Here is a 16,508-nt window from a genome sequence, read left to right as displayed (position 1 = left end):
CAGATTATTCTATATGTAGATATACTTGTTCCTTCTTTTTTAAGATTTTATTTATTTACTTGACAGACAGATCACAAGTAGGCAGAGAGGCAGGCGGGGTGGGGGTGGGGGAAGCAGGCTCCCCGCTGAGCGGAGAGCCCGATGCGGGACTTGATCCCAGGACCCTGGGATCATGACCTGAGCCGAAGGCAGAGGCTTTAACCCACTGAGTCACCCAGGCACCCCAGAGAAGGGATCTGTTTGGAGTCAAGGTGTTTAAACCTTTGGTGGCAGGCCACAGGCACACAGGAAGGATGGTTCCATTTTCTTGTTCAAAAACTCTCTTCCTCTGTTTTTTTGTCCTGTTGTTCATATAAACAGCATATCCTAATAATAGCAGAAAAAAGATCAACCCACAGTCTCATCCCCTACTTACAGCCACCATTTTTATTTTGATCTCATACTTCCTCATACAAAGGCATACGTAGATTTCTATATTTATAACCATCTTAGGGATCCCGTTTTCTATTCTGCTTCCCTCACCCAGTGAGAGACAGGTTGGGTGAGACACATTTTCCAGGATCTTCTTCCCACACAGCCTCCATGATGGCGGCATTTAATGGCTCCCTAATATTCCATGGGCTTCTTTCCGGCTGTTTCTGTTCATGTTATCAGTAAAGCTGAGATGGAACTTTGTGAGCGTTTGTTATCCTCCTTCAGCTACAGCTTTAGTTCTTTTGGAGTGTTGCTTGAGGATAAGTTCCCATGTGTGCTGGGTCAAAGGGTATAAAGAGGCTGGTGATTCTTGACACTCAGTATCCAACTGATTGCCGCAAAGGCTGTGTCCTGCCGTGGTGACCTTGCCATGTCCAAGTGGTTAGGGGTCCCCAGATCCTTGCTGGCACTGGGTATCTCCCTTCCTTCCACTTTTTGCTAATTTCCTATCTGTGAGAGAGTCCCTGATGAAATGCCTTCATTTGCATTTTGGATGGCTGGGAAGACTGAATTCATTTCCGTGTCTTGAAATCAACCTAGAATTGTTTTTGTGTGAAATACCTGCTTGGGTTACGTGCCCAGTTATCTGCTGGGATTTGATTTTGAGACGTTCCTCATGGGCTTCAGGTAAAACACCCTCTTTGTGAAGCCGTCAGTCTCTCCCATTTTCCTTTTTTCCTTTGTGCCGAAGTTTTAAGCTTTTGTATCTTCTTATCTGTCAGTCTGTTTTGCCATTTCTTACATTGCTTCAAACCCTGGGAAGTTATCATTCCCCTCCCGCAATCAGATTAGTAGCTAAGTCTGCTTTTCTGCTGGATTTTCTATGATTAATTTTTTTTTTTTACATCAACTAATCCACATGTAGTTCATTTCACTGTAAGGTTTGAAATGTTTTCCCGAGTTGCTCCAAGAGGTTAATTCGATAATCCCTGCCTTGGACATTGTTTCGAAGGATCATCTTGGGGTGAGGGAGTTAAATTTACAGGCTGAATGCAGGTTCTCCTATGAAAAGGCGGGCTCTTGACGTGACCCTTGTGCCCACCTCCCCAGGCGAGGGCTGCATCGCTCTACGGTTAGAGGCCACGGAAACTCAGCTCCCCATCTACACACCCCTCACCCACCATGGAGAGATGACGGGCCACTTCCGGGGGGAGATTAAGCTGCAGACCTCCCAAGGCAAGATGAGGGAGAAGCTGTACGGTAAGTAGGCACAACCACTCCCCAGCTCCCTCTTCAGTGCTGCTGGGGTGAAATGAGTTGTCTCTCAGCCCAGCCATGGACTGTTCTCTCTGCTGTGGCCTCAGAATAGAGATCTAGCATCGGAAGGGGTATGAGAGGCGATCTGGCCCAATTCTGGGTTTACTCCAGAATTTCCCTGTAGAACCACACCGGCCCACAATCTGCACATCATCCTTCCTAGACCCCAGTCACCTTCCATCTGTAAGGATGTGAAGTTTGTGAATGTTCCAGGGGCTCTCTCTTGTCTTTGATTAGACTCTTAGGCTTTGTCATTCCCTGTTAGTGCCTCCATCGAAGGATAAGATGACACAGGAAACCTGCCCGATCCCAAATAGCTCTTTCTAGGCTATAGGCGAAGGCACTGGCTACAGCTGAGATTGAGAATTTCCAGAATTTCCTGTGTGGCCCCTGTTCTTCCTCATGCCCTTGTGCTGTGCAGCTCACACACGTACATACTTGTGCACACCCTGCCCTCATGGTGCTTCCCAGGGCTTCTGGGCCTTCTAGGCTGGTTGACACATCAAACACACCAACCAGCCCCCCAGCACCTCTTCTGACTTGACCTCAAATCTCTGTGTCCTACAAAACAATACCTGCTTCCTTCTGCTAGCCATTAGGAGGTGTCTGTCGTGACTCTCAGAAATGACACCGGTGCAGCCACACTCGGGAATAAATACTCATTGGAGATGTTTCCTTACCCCCTGTGAAATTCCAGCCTTGGGGAAGTCAGCTCCTGTCTGTCCCCAGGGGAGACCCTGCTGATTCCCAGTAGGCAGGTGTAGAGGCCTCATCTCTTAGATAAGAACCATTACGGATCCTCTGGGGAGTCTTAAAACGGCCCAGAGACCCTACTAATAGGGAACATGAGGAAGTGTTTAGACTCAAATTTAATTTTCTCAGCATCCTGCCTAAAATTTTAAGACTCGGAAAGGAACATGCTGTCTGCAGTTGTATCCGTGAATTAAAACCTCTCTGCTTGAGGGGCACCTGGGGGGGCACAGTCGGTTAAGCATCCAACCCTTGGTTGCAGCTTAGGTCACGATCTCAGGGTTGTCATTAGATCAAGCCTCGCGTCGGGCTTCATGCTCTGTAAGGAGTCTGCTCCAGATTCCTTGCCCCTCCTTTCAACTGGGTGGGCTTTGGTATCAAATGCTCTGCTGGAGCCCCTGCTTCTCTTGGTTTTATTCGGATCCACAAAGAAATATTTGCCTATCCCTTATGACACCAACAAGTTGAAAATGTCCCATGAAATGATAACTCTGGGTCGCACATGCTAGCTCTCCTCCCTCTGCAACTATGGTAGACATAACAAGTCAATCACCGAATGAGCGTGAGGCCTCAGGATCTTGCTTAGCCCACTGCCCTGCCAGCCGTTAGTCACTGTCCAGCTTCGGCTGCCATCCTGCCCAAACTAGGCACCAGGCCTCACGGGGTCTTTCCTGGCTCTTTCTTTGCAGACTTTGTGAAGACTGAGCGAGATGAATCCAGTGGCCCCAAGTCCCTGAAAAGCCTCACCAGCCACGATCCCATGAAGCAGTGGGAACCTGCCAACAGGTAGAGCAGGGGGAGCGGCCAGGTTTTCCCTACAAACTAGCATGGTTTTGCGGACCCAGGACCCAGGAGAGGGTGAATGGAGCGCAGAGAAACCAAGGACGAAGAGGGAACGGAAGCTCAGGCCTAGGACGCCCAGCTCCAGGGATGTGGGTGTGCCTGTGCGAGGCCTGGGAGATGCTTCCATGTCAGAAAGGAGTTCGGGGGGCGCCCATGTGGCGTGGCTCAGTCAGTTGAGCGTCTGACTCTTGATTTCGGCTCAGGTCATGATCCCGAGGTCAGGAGATAGAGCCCCACGACGGCCTCTGCGCTGGGCGTGGCATCTGCTTGAGATTCTCTCTCTCCCTCTGCCCCTCCCCTGCTCTCGCTGTCTCTTTAAAAAAAAAGAACAGTTCACTGACATTGGCTGAACCCTTGGTGTGTGTCAGATTCTGGAGAAACTGAGGCAAAGTTGGTGCAGCCCTGACTTAAGCACCCTCAGCCTAGCAGAAAGACACTGAAGGGAGGGAATGGCTTCCATGTCTCCTGGGGACCAGGGACAGCAGCAGGCATGGCTCTGTGGTCAAGGAGCCCCATCCTGTTACAATGAAAAAAATCATTGAGGAAAATGCACCCAGGTTGCTCTTGACAGAGCCTGCACTGGAAATAATGCAGACATTAAAGTGTCTATGCCTAGGGGACAGCAGTCCCCAACAGCAGGGTCACCTTGGCTCACCGATGTGGTCCCAAGCCCTAGAATCAAGCCAGATGGTGGGGTCACGGGCTCCATGGCAATTTGCCTGCTGAGGGGGCACCGGGGCAACTGGTGCCAGTTGGCCGAAGCGAAATCCCTAACACTGGTGTAGAGCCCAACTTCATCCCATCCTTTGGGTCCCCAGACCACCTGTCCTGCCAGCCCTCTCCCTCATGCCTGCCCCACCCCTTGCACCCAAACTCCTGTCACCTCCGCCGGGGCCGGCCCATCCCCTCCACGGCGTTAGGCTGAACCCCCCCCCCCACATTTGAGGTTCAAGCCTTAACTTCTGTGACCTCCCACTCACCTCTCCAAATGCCTGCATGGCCATCTCCATTCTGATGCTCACATAGATGTGCAACCTGACATATCCCAGATGGAGCCCTTCATTTACCCCCCAGCCCTGCCCTGCCCTCCCCACTTCCACTCAGCCTGGCCTCACCAGCCTCTATCCATCAAGCATCCCATGAGAACAGAGACCAGGCCTGCCTTGGTAACGCCCATATTCCCTTCCAGCCTGAGGCCTGCTGCTTATTAGACACTCAGTAACTATTCTGTTGTATAAATCAATCAGTCAAAAGTGTCCAAAAAGTGAAGGAGTAGCAGAGGGCCTGGGGTGCCCCAAGGGACCTCAGAGGACACTGTCATCATGGTGCTGACCTGGAGGAGGAAAGGGATCTTTGGGGTGTGACTTCGGGTGTCTCTCCCCACCAGGGTCCCTCCAAGTGGTAGCTCCAGCATCACTGAAATCATCAACCCCAACTACATTGGGGTGGTACCCTTTGGGCACATGAAGCAGTCCCTGTCCCCTGACCAGCAGCCCACAGCCTGGAGCTATGACCAGCCGCTCAAGGACTCCTCCCTGGGGCCCGGGAGGGGAGACAGCCCCCCGACGCCACCCTCCCAGCCACCCGTATCCCCGAAGAAGTTTTCATCCTCGACAGCAACGCGGGTCCCTTGCCCCAGGACACAGGAGTCAAGGTAAGTGTCCTCTTTATCAAGCCCTCTCCCTTCTCTGGGTTTTCACCACCGGAGAACCCGACTCTAGACTAGAAGCTGCATGAGGGTAGTAGGGTTGTGTGTCCACTGTGACCATCGACTCCTCTTCAGGGCCTGGAACACAGCAGGTACTTGAGAAATGCCTAGGGAATCTCCATGTCCTACCCTATTAGTATAAATTTGAAAGACTTTTTAAAAAATATAAAATTTTAAAGATATTGCCCACCGCCCACCGCCACAAAACAGCTTCCCATAAAAACTATATTTATTGGAAAATACATTTCTGTAACTAGTGAAACTTCATGCAGTCTCTCAAGGAACAGGTGGGGATTTCCTCCTTCCTCTGCCTTTTCAGCTGCAAGGTTCCTGTTCCCATTCACAACCTTTCCATCCCTCCTTGTGGGGCCAATCAGAAAACATGGCCGCCATGGGGGAGTGCAAAGGGCAGGAGAGCAGCTGGCCTGCAGGAGGAGGGGTTTGGCCGAGAAACTTGGGGAAAGGCCAGGAACCCAGAGAAAGCTGACCTGTACCTAGAACCAGTCAGGGCAGCATGAGCTAGGAGGACGGAGCCGGCGGGGTAGGGGGGTAGGCCAGGCAGCCAGTGCCATAGCCCCTTCTTACAGGGGCCACATCCTAAGTGAACCCATCTGTGAGCACCTCATGGAAATGCCAGAGAGGGAGCCCTGTGAGTTTTCCAGTAAGCACCGCGTAACTGGGAAATTAAAAGTGCAGATCCCAATGAACAGTGATGGGAGATGGACCAGGTATCACTAGCTTCATCATTCCTTGGTCTCTGTCTTTGGAATGACTGAAGGGGGACTGCTCCAGACCTTGCTTCCTGTGAGGTCACTGTGTTCCTCAGTGCTGGTCTTGTCTGAGGAGTGAGGGAAGGAAGCACTGTCAAACATCTTTTTTTTTTTTTTTAAGATTTTTTTACTTATTCATTTGAAAGAGAGTGTATACAAGAGCACCTTTTTTTTCTTTTCTTTTTTTAAGATTTTATTTGTTTATTTGAAAGAGAGAGAGACAGAGCACAAGCAGAGGGAATGGCAGGCAGAGGGAGAAGCAGGCTTCTTGCTGAGCAAGGAGCCCGATGTGGGACTCGATCCCAGGACCCTGGGATCATGATCTGAGCTGAAGGCAGACGCTTAACCCACTGAGCCACCCAGGTGTCCCAGAACAAGGAGATTCTTGAAGTGAAATGTTTGTAACTTCCCAAAGTCAGTGTATCTTTGTGCTGAATGACTTGCACACGGCAAGCACATGGCATGGAACTGGGTGGAAATGAGTCCCCTCTGGTTCCACAGGTGACAGCTTTAGAACGGGGACATTCTTAGGCAAGAGGCCCCAGAGGGGTTAGAAGCTTTCAAAAGGAAGACTCTGGAATCTGAGAAGTGGGGCTATTTTACCAGAAAAATTAACTCTGTCCTGGATATTGGTACACTCATTCCCCAGCCATGGCCTCCTATGGGACTTGGTTCTTATTACCTGTGGTCAGGAACTTTTTAAATTTTGTGTGGTTCCCCCCGCCCCCGCTCTCCCCCACCCCCACCAAGACTTCCCTCAGCGACAGAAGTTCCCCTCTCAGACAGAAGAGATAACTTGCTTCCATCTCCCTGCTCTTTTCCTAGAGAAGGAGTTTGGGAATCACCAAAATGCTTATACCACGGGACCTCTTCCTGGCACTGCCCCTGATCCTCTGGTCTCATTCACTGGGCTGCCAGGAATCAGGCCATGCATTTTCCTTTCCTACTTCTTGCCTCTTCATCAGAAACTTCTAATCAGTGCTACTTAGACTTTCTTGCACTTTCCTCCCTACACTAATTCATAGCAAAGGTCTCTGAGGATCCAGACAGGGATGCAGAGGGTGGCCTGACGTGGAGGGATAGCTTTCCAAAGTCTTCGTTCAAAGGCCCCAACATTTCTGGTTATATAGCTGCTTCTAGGTTTTTCCAAAGAGTAATGAGCAAAAACACCAAGTCTACAGTCAAGCTCCCTTTGGCATGTCCCTGAGGCTCGCCTCCCCCACACCCACGTCCTCTCGTCTCACTGGCACCTGGGTGAGGATGACATCACGCCTCTGTCCCCTGAGCCCACGCCTAGTCCCCAAAGAGTCTATTAGCCTTGGCTGGTCAGCAACTTGCAACAGTGTTTCAGCGCACATTCCATCAGTAAGAGGCGTCACTGCCGGAACACTGCGGTGGGTTCCCAGGGACCTGCTTCCCTTTTTTCTGCAGAAAGCAGAACCCAGAACACCCCCCCAGGAGACTGTGCTGTTGGCCAGAAAGTAAAACGTGTTCCCATTCCTGGTTATAAGCCACTCAGCAGGAAATCGCCTCGCATCAGAGCAGCAGTAATTCCGGAACCACATAAACAAAGCAGCTCTTACCTCCTCTGAGCTGCAGCCTGGAAATCCTGCGCCGCCAGCGTCAGGCAGGCCTGTTGGCTCGCCGTGGGCTTCTCTTCCTGGTGCTGGCTCATTTCTCTCCAGGCTCCCTTGGATTTTCAGCACGACCACCATTTTTTCTTTCCCAGTCTGTGTGAGGACAGGAAGGAAAGCACAGTCCCCAGGAGCTCTCCAGGGAGAGGACTATGTGAAGAACACCGTGTGAATTGGGAGCACGGGGCCCCTGAGCACAGATATTGTCTGTTAAGTGGGGCTCCTTGAGCTGGGGCCCTCACAGAGCACAGATGGTCACTGAGGGGGTCTGGTCCCCTGCAGGCTTCTGTTCTCCTGGGAATCAGGATAGAATTTGCTAGAGACAACATAGAAGCTGTGGATTCCTTCCACAGGGAGGGGGGAGTCCAGGAGAGGAGGTCTTTTGGCAGCCGTGAGGGGCAGGGGCTGTGGAGGGCAGGCTTCTCTGACAAGGACAGAAGAGGTGGTTTTGGTACTGGGCACGTTAGTGAACTCCTTTGCCCCTTTCTCCTGCGAAATCTTCAGTGACGTCCCCCTTGCTAACTAGTGCTCTGGTGTCAACAGTTTTTACGGTGGAGACGGTCAAGGCAAGAAGTGGGCTTACCTGTGAGATCATCAACATTTCAGCCACATAGTACCTGCTCCTCTCATTTTTTATTTTTGTTTAGTTGAAGTGAAATTCCTGTAACAAAATTGAAAGAAGTCTTTTATATGAAACTCCAAGAAAATCACTGTTAGGTGCTTTTTTTTCTTCCAAATTTTATTTAAATTCTAGTTAGTTGACAGTGTAATTGGTTTCAGGCAGTCGCATTTAGTGATTCACCCCTTACCTGTAACACCCAGTGCTCAACACAAGTGCCTTCCTTAATAACCGTCACCAATCTGGCCTGTCCCCCGCCCCAAGAGGAACCATTTTAAAGATTTTTTTTATTTATTTACTTGACAGAGAGAGATCACAAGTAGGCATAGAGTCAGGCAAAGAGAGAGGGGGAAGCAGGCTCTCTGCTCAGCAGGGATGCTGAGGCAGATGCGGGGCTCGATCCCAGGACCCTGAGATCATGACCTGAGCCGAAGGCAGCGGCTTAATCCACTGAGCCACCCAGGTGCCCCGAGGAACCATTTTAAAGTGAACAGTTCGGTGGCACTCAGTACAATCACAAAGTTGGGCAACCCCCACCTCCCTCTGGCTCCACACGTTCTGATCACCCCAAAAGAAAACCCCCTCTGGATGAAGCAGCCTTTCGTCAAATGTGCTGCTTCTCCGTGTCTCCCCTCTGCCACCCTCAGGTCCTGCGACATGGGCAAGAACTCCGCAGAACCTTCCCCTCAAGAGGACACGCAGCTGACCAAGCCAGAGATGTTTGAGAACCCGCTGTATGGGTCCGTGAGTTCTTTCCCTAAGCCGCTTCCCAGGAAAGAGCAGGAATCGCCCAAAATGCTGAGGAAGGAGGTCCTGCCCTGCCCGGACCCAGGAATCGCGTCACCCAGCATCCTGCTCCCCAAAGCTCAGGAGGCCGAGGGCACCAAGGGGACAGGCAAGCCGACGCCCACGCCCTTCCTCAGCCCCACACCCCGGCTCCGCTCCTTCACCTGCTCGTCCTCTGCCGAGGGCCGGCTGGCGGGCGGGGACAAGAGCCAGGGGAAAGCCAAGGCCCCCGCCAGCCTCCACGCCCAGGTGCCCGCCAAGAGGCCCATCAAGCCCTCCAGGTCGGAACTGAGCCCGCAGGCCCCGCCCCCGCCCCCGACGGCGCAGCGGCCGCCCCTCCCGGTCAAGAGCCCCGCCGTCCTGCACCTGCAGCACTCCAAGGGCCGGGACTACCGCGAGAATGCAGAGCTGCCCCACCACGGCAAGCACCGGCCCGAGGACGCCCCACTCGGCCGGGCGGCCATGCAGGTGCGCTGGGGGCACGTGCGTGTGAGCGCGTGCATGGGAGACCCCCGCAGGCCCGGGGGCTTGCACTGGGCGCGTGCATGCGTTGTGATATGACAGCCAGGTCCCTGTTCAGATCCCAGGATTTGAACCCAAGCCTGTCTGTCCCCGAAGGCCCTGTTTTTACAGTGAAAGACTTAAATGAGGCGCTGGGGTAAACTCTCTGATCCCTCCCGTGTCTGCCCTATAGGAACTCGGGGCTCCCTAAGTAAACAGCCCAGATCATTTACCTTGCATTATCATCATCACCATTAATACTTAAAATTTTCCCAATGTTTTAGAGACTTCAGATGCACCATCCCCTTCCTTCCTATAAAATAGATTTCTTTTTGAGGAAAACTGAGAGTGCTTACAAACTCCCACTGGAGCCAGACTGTCTTGTTTTGAATCCCAGCTCTCCCACCTCCTGGCTCTGTGCCTTGAGCCTCGGTTTACTCATCTGTAAAAAGGGGGTTATTCATGGAATCTGCCTCATAGGTCTATAGGGAGGATGAAATTTCATATATTATTACTATGTTATAACCTACATATAAACTATTATGTTTTACATCGCATATTTTATTTCTCCCATATACTGTAATTACCACATATGCATATGATGTATGTGCGTATGTACTGAAATATATGGAAAGCACTTAGAACAGTGGGTTGGCTCTTCCCTCCACCATGTGGAAGGAAGCCTGATCTAGCCCACGGGTGTAGGGACGTGGGCACCTTTAGTTCAGTCTGGCCTGGTGGAGAATTTGGCACTGACGGTCTTCTGTTCTTGTCCCACAGTAAAGACCCTGGTGAGCTGCCACTAAGACCGGAGCCCAGAGGAACAGCGTGAAGCCACTCGGACCTTCTCCTAGGACCCCCTGTTGGCTCCTCCTACCTAGCTTCCGGTGCAGGGCTTCCTAATTTTCAGGAGAGGGCCTAGCTTCTGTGTGGCCAACAGAGTGCCCTGACTGCGAAACTTGGCACCAAGTGCTAAGAGTGGAAGGGAAAGTGGACCTGGGCCCCCAGTTTGATCTTGGTACTTGGGACCCATGAGCCTTGTTCCGGTCATCATTTTGAAGAACGGAACTAAAGCGCTGATTCGCAGGTGGAGATATAAAACAATAATAATAATATTAATAATAATAACTGCTATGTGTCTGGAACGCTCACCACGTGCCAGGTACTGTGTTAAGTGCTTTACAAACACAAGCTGGATCTTCTTCAGCCCATCAAAACCACTTTCCGGACGCCCAGTTCAGAACGTGTGTGTCCTGAGCGGTTTGGACAAAGCATTAAAAATGAAGGCCAGTGCCTTCCTGGAGTGAAACAGGGCTCGGGCTCTAGGGAGCTGAGTGAGTGGTTAACTTAGGGTACAACAAACCTGGCCTTGTCTAGCTTCAGTGACGCCAACTGCTTTAACTAAAGCCCCAGGGCTGTAGCAGAGCTGGTGCAGAGAAAAGGGCTCTCTCCGTCTTCTCAGTTCTTTAGTTGGAAGGAGAAGGAAAATCAGTTCCTGCTCCAGGGGAGAGATGAGGCTTTGACTTGTGCTAGAGGCTCTCGGGCCCTCCTCGAGGTGGGCAGCCATCACCAGGCCACGGTTGGAGCCAAACCCCCCAACACTTACTGTGCTCATAGAAAAGTCTCTGCTGTCGCTCCTGAAAGCCGAGCTCTCCCGCCCGGCTGCCAGGGAGGTAGGCCTCTCGGTTCTGGCTCTCAGAACAGTGCAGGCATTTCTTTCCAAACTCCGTGGCTTTTGGCCCCGCTTCCTTGGTTACTAGGAGAGTAGATTGGCGATGTCTTTTCTCATGTTGCTTTTTGACATACAGAATTAGCATAGGAAACCAAATCCAGAAGTGTGAGTGCAGGAAAATGGGTACGCACCCCACATCCCCGTGTGTGTCTGTCTGCGTGAACAATAAATGTGCCTTTCTCACTCAGCTCCCAGCTGTGTGTCATTTTTTCCCTGACATTCAGCCATAGACGTTTAGGCTGTTGGGCCTGCAGAAGCAGGCAGGGGAGGAAAAGGTTGCTGGGGTTCGTGGTGGTGATGGGCTGATTGGTCTCCTGACTAGACGGGACTTCGTAGAGCCAGTTAGGAGTTGGCATAGGGGGTGCCTGGGTAGCTCAGTCCTTAAGCGTTTGCTCTTGGCTCAGGTCATGATCCCAGGGTCCTGGGATCAAGCCCGGAATTGGGCTCCCTGCTCAGGCCTGCTTCTCCCTTTCCCACTCCCCCTGCTATGTTCCCTCTCTTGCTCTCTCTCTCTCTCTGTCAAATAAATAAAAAAAAAATTTTTTTTTTTAAGATTCCAGTCATTTATTTGACAGAGAGAGATCACAAGCAGGCAGGCAGACTCCCTGCTGAGCAGAGAGCCCCTTGTAGGGCTCTATCCCAGGACCCCGAGATCATGACCCACTAAGCCACCCAGGTGCCCCAAATAAATATAATCTTTAAAAAAAGGGGGGGCGGTTGGCATAGACCCGGAACAGCAGTAAAGGCCACATAGCTTCGTGGACTCTAAGGCACCATGTGGCCAGCCAACTTCCGATGATGTCATCACGCCCCTCCCACGCACGCACCACCATCACCACCTGCTGTCCTCAGCGCACATTCCTCCTGGCGTTTATAAAGTGTTCGCTGCTTTGCTCTGGAGACAATAAACACATGTAAACAACACCCACGTTGTGGGTCTCCAGCTCCCAGCATTCAGGAGTGACTTGTACTGCCCGTGGGCCCAGGAGCAGCCCGCACCCAGAGGGCCAGTGTGGGGGCTGCTAAGCCCCACCTCCAGGGCGCTTTGGCCCGGGCTGCTGTCCCCACCACCTCAGCCCACTCAGCTTCTGCTCGGCTTCACGGGCGCCAGGCCTGGACTCGAGGGAGAGCTCAAGGGAGCGGTGTTCTTAGCAGCCACGGAACGAGCTAGTCGAAGCCCTGCAGCAGGGGCCTTGCTGCGACTGCAGCTCCTCACTGCACTCAGATGGGACCCCCTCACCCCACAGGCACACTTCCTGCTCCTCACAGAAACACCAGCTACCCGCCTGCTGACTCGCTAGGCCAGGGGCTGGGGTGGAAGGACAGTTGGAGACACCCAGACAGCCTTTTGGTAAAACCCCCCACCCTGTAACCATCACCCCATGGCTGAAGACCTGGGCATGATACCTGGGGCTCCTGGGGAACCCACTGGCTGCCAGGACGGTGGGGGGCGGGGGGGGCTACCTGCAGCGGCCCGCTGCCAGGAAGAATATAAAGCTGGAGCTAAGGCCCCCACCTGGAATGGATGTCCGGACCCTCCCTACCATTTTGGAGGGTTCCCAGAAGTGAGGTGAGGACCAACACTGTGAGGTGCACCTTGGACTCCCCATCAGCAGTGAGTTCTAGTGGCCTGAGCAAATGTTGTGCCCCTCATGGGTTTCCCACAGACCATCCTTTCAACTGCTGAGCCCCGCACCCCCTTCCCCACCTTGAGGTCCTTGACCACCTTCTCCCTGGGCCCCGGCCTGCCAGCACTGTTGGGGACCACTCCAGCCAGCTTTCTCCCCTGCGTCTGCTGTGCTCGCAGTCCTGGCCTGCCAAACAGCTGCCCCACCCCATGGCGGGACGACATGGGGACCCAGAAACCCCCACCTCTTTATCACTCAGGTAATTTTCCTCTGTTTTGTTTCGGCTAGTCTGCCCCAGGCTCCCTAACGAGGAGGCAGCGGATTGATTAACACACTTTCCTAGAAAAGTGCCCCCTGCCCCAAAGGGGAATTCCCTCGCCCTCTGAGCTGTTTTTTCCTTAATTTTTTCCTCCTTCGCACGGTTATAGGAACACGGGCTAAAACAGCAGATGTTATGCTGACGGGGAGGTGTAATCCTGGATGGGACGTTCCCTAATGGCGGTTCATCCCCAGCAGCTTCCCCAACAGCCCAGCAGGGGTGGGGGTGGCGGGGACACCTGCTGCCACAGCTCCATTCCCCCAGGGAAGGGGTCAGCCCTGCCGCTCCTTCTTTTTCCTGGGTTTCCGGGGTTTTTTGCCATGCCATTTTTCCCCCATCTCTATCGGAGGGAAGTTAGTGAGTCATTCAGAAAAGCTCTCTCCCACAGCTACCTTCCCTAACCCTAGCCCACAGGTTCTCATCTTCGCTTGTCCTCAAAATAGCTCCTTTCTCTCTGCAAACGAATTTCCATGGAGATCCAGCCATCTGAGGGCCTTGAAGCTTCCTGCAAGGCAGCAAACAGCAGGTCCCAGCCTGCACTCCAGTGGAAAGAGACCTTTATAATGCAAATGCCTGGTCTCACTCCCACAGACGCCCCCACCCACCGTCCAAGAAGGACATCTCCCACCCAAAAAGGTCCCATTTTGGGAAATCCACGCTGCTCCAGAACAGAGCTGACAGGTTGTTTCCTGTTCTTTGCTGATTCGGTGGCTGGTCTGCACTGACCCCTTCTCTCAGGTCACCGCAGACCAGTCCCGGGGGGCTTGGCTGAGCGCTTGTGCCCCAGGTGTGCCCAGCTCAGTCCTTCCCTCAGCCGCACAGGTGTTGATGGCATGTGCTGGGCCTTGGGGACCAGCACGCTTGTTAAGGGGGACCTCAAGGGGAAGGGCTGGCCTATCCTGAGTTATGGGGTCGGACGGAATGGAGCTTAAACATCTTGTCTGTCATGTCCTAAAAATATAATCTCATACTGGGCACTCAGCTTTTTTTTTTTTTTTTTTTTTGCACTCAGCTTTTCTGAACCTTGGTCTCCTTGTCTCTAAAATGGGGAGAAGGACGCCTTCCGTGTGGTGGTGTGGTTGAGCAGGTTCATGAGCTCAGCTCGCAGAGACTCGGCCTGGCCTGGTGTAGGCTTCCCTGAACATTGGCAGGAGCCTCTCCCATTCTGCGGGAGCCCAGAGGGTGTGGGAGGGCCCTGGGGAGATCACCCTGAGGAAGCTGGAGGGAAAAGGTCCAGGCCTGGATGAAGGAGGGTGCTGAGTTGAGCCTTCTGGGACTGTAGGAATGTCCTGGAAGGTGGTGGGTAAAAAGCACCCCTCCCCCCAACCCCCCAATTGTGGGCCAGAAAATGACTGAACAAGGACGGGAATGAGGGGCAGGTGCGGATGGGAAAGCCTTGCCAACAGGGATCTGGCTGAGGCCAGTTGGGCTAGATGAAGCCAACGAATGGCTAGTTGAGGCCAGGGGGCTTGTGGAGTTTGGGAGGAGGAGGGACTAGTTGAGGCCAGAGGAACTAGGTGAGGCTGGGGGTAATCAGCTGAGGCCAGGGACCTAGCTGGATTGCTTTAGCTACACGGACCTGAGCTACTCGGACTGCCTAAGCTGGTGGAGCAGGGCTCAGGGACACGAGGAAGTCCTTGCGCAGACAGCTGGCCACAGCTCCCAGGGCAGCCCTGGCCGGCCCTCCTTTCCATCCAGGACCTCTTGGCCATCCTGGTCACCACCCAGCAGCCTGGGCCCCAAGGAAGTTCTGGATCGCCCTGTCCAAAGTAAGACTCGGCTCCGGCACTTCTGTTTCTTCCCCAGTTGGCTTCTTCCTCCTTTCCTAACCAAGGAAAATGACTCACAGCCCCTGCTTCCTTCTGCAGGCACTGGGCGGCGGGGAGGGGGGCGGTGGGGGGACAGGGACTCAAGCAGACAGTGACGTGCTGCTCATGTGTTTAGGCAGGTCAAGAATACAGCAGGGGCCTGGAGCAAAAGGTAAGGGGCATTCCCTCTCAGGAGCTCATCGGAACTTGCAACCTTGAACGTAAGCCCCCCCCCACGCCCCTCCCTCTGTGCCTCCCTTGCCTCTCCCTGGCCAGAGCCTGCGGGGGGGCGGGTGCGGTGAGCACTGCCACTAGATGCCAGGAGGAGTGACAGCCATGCTCCCAATGGTAGCGCTGGCGGGGACCCTGGGAAGGAGAGGGAAGTGGGGGAGGGGCAGGCAGGAGAGGGCGTCCTTGGGATTATGTATATAGTCATATTTTACTTCACAGGATGTCAACAGAATTTTCCTGTCTAGTTTTGAGCATATCCCCAAAAAGCGTTTGTCTTGCTTCGGTTATTTTAAAATAGCATTCAGTATGGGTAGCAGCTCAGAGCCCACAGGGCCGAAATGGGGCCAAAAGGGGCCAGGCTCCATGCCAGGCTGTGAGGCCCCCTGAAGAATAAGGTAATAGTCCTGGCTTCAAGAAGAAGCATACACGCTGGCTAACAGCTATGTTGCCGTGGGATAAGAGGTGCATGGACGACAGGCCTGTGTCATGAATCTCCTTTAGGAGTTAGCTGGGGAAACATTTCATGACAGCATCTAGTAAGTCCATAACCGTGGTGGTGTGGATCTCGAGGTCTGGGGTCAGACCGCTTGGGTTTAGCCCCCAGTTGCCCCGTTGACCCACCATATGACTTTGGCCAAGCACTTCACCTGGCTTTGCCTCAGTTTCCCCATCTGTAAAAAGAGGAGAATATTGGCATGAGCCTTAGGGGGTCTTTGTGAGGACTGGAAGACCCACAGGGGATATAAAACCTTGGCCATGAACACACTCTCAACAAACGTCAGTGGGAGCCACGGTGAGGATCCGAAAAAAACACACAGTTCATGTTTCCATTTCAACTTCCGCTGCTGGAGGATCTACTTGTGTGGAAGCTGCTGAGTCCTTGCCACTCACGACACCTTCTCCCAGGTGACTCCTTCCTTCCCGAGGTCCTGGGGACTGTCTTGGCTCCAGATCTGACAACCTGCATGACTTTGGCCTCGTGGGTCCCACGGGCCACACCCATGACACCCAGGACAGGAGAACAGTGGCCTGAAACTGTCAGGAGTGGCAGGGGGCCTCCAGGCTCCATCCACACCAGCCCCGCAAGTTCTCTCCCCCCGCCCCCCCCCCCCGTCCTCCTCCGCTCTCCCCAGCCCCCTTCAGCCATGGATAACGCAGACAAAGCAAGAACAGCCCTGGCCCGAACCAGCCCCCACTTGCAGGTTAGCTCCTGGGGGAACTGAGACATCTGGAACCAGAAAGAAACAAAGGCTGCTCGCCCAGAGGGCAGTTTGGGGCTCATTTGGAGTCCTTCTTTGTTGTGGGGCCATCCTGTGCCACAACCCTGACCTCTGCCCACTGGATGCTGGGACTCCCCGCCCCCTAACCCTGACCCTAACCCCCCAACCCGCCAAAAGTGGGGGGGGGGAGGGGCAAAATCAACCCCAGAAGTGAAAAACTGTCATTGC

At 53.4% G+C, this 16,508-nt stretch overlaps 1 protein-coding gene across 1 annotated transcript in view; it reads left to right on the top strand.

The window, feature by feature from the left end:
• The window catches only part of INPP5D (inositol polyphosphate-5-phosphatase D), a 109,448-nt gene extending 98,186 nt beyond the window's left edge, over positions 1-11,262 (top strand). Inside the window, exons 23-27 of the mRNA XM_080798803.1 lie at positions 1,525-1,674; positions 3,171-3,267; positions 4,712-4,978; positions 8,703-9,309; positions 10,123-11,262. Of these exons, the coding sequence (XP_080654929.1) occupies positions 1,525-1,674; positions 3,171-3,267; positions 4,712-4,978; positions 8,703-9,309; positions 10,123-10,125 (1,124 nt within the window). The 3' untranslated portion in view covers positions 10,126-11,262. The remainder of the gene's footprint in view (positions 1-1,524; positions 1,675-3,170; positions 3,268-4,711; positions 4,979-8,702; positions 9,310-10,122) is intronic.
• Positions 11,263-16,508: the final 5,246 nt, after the last annotated feature.

This window comes from Martes martes, assembly GCF_963455335.1.
Source record: "Martes martes genome assembly, chromosome: 3".
Classification (NCBI taxonomy): Eukaryota; Metazoa; Chordata; class Mammalia; order Carnivora; family Mustelidae; genus Martes; species Martes martes.
This window is presented reverse-complemented; position numbering and strand designations above follow the sequence as displayed.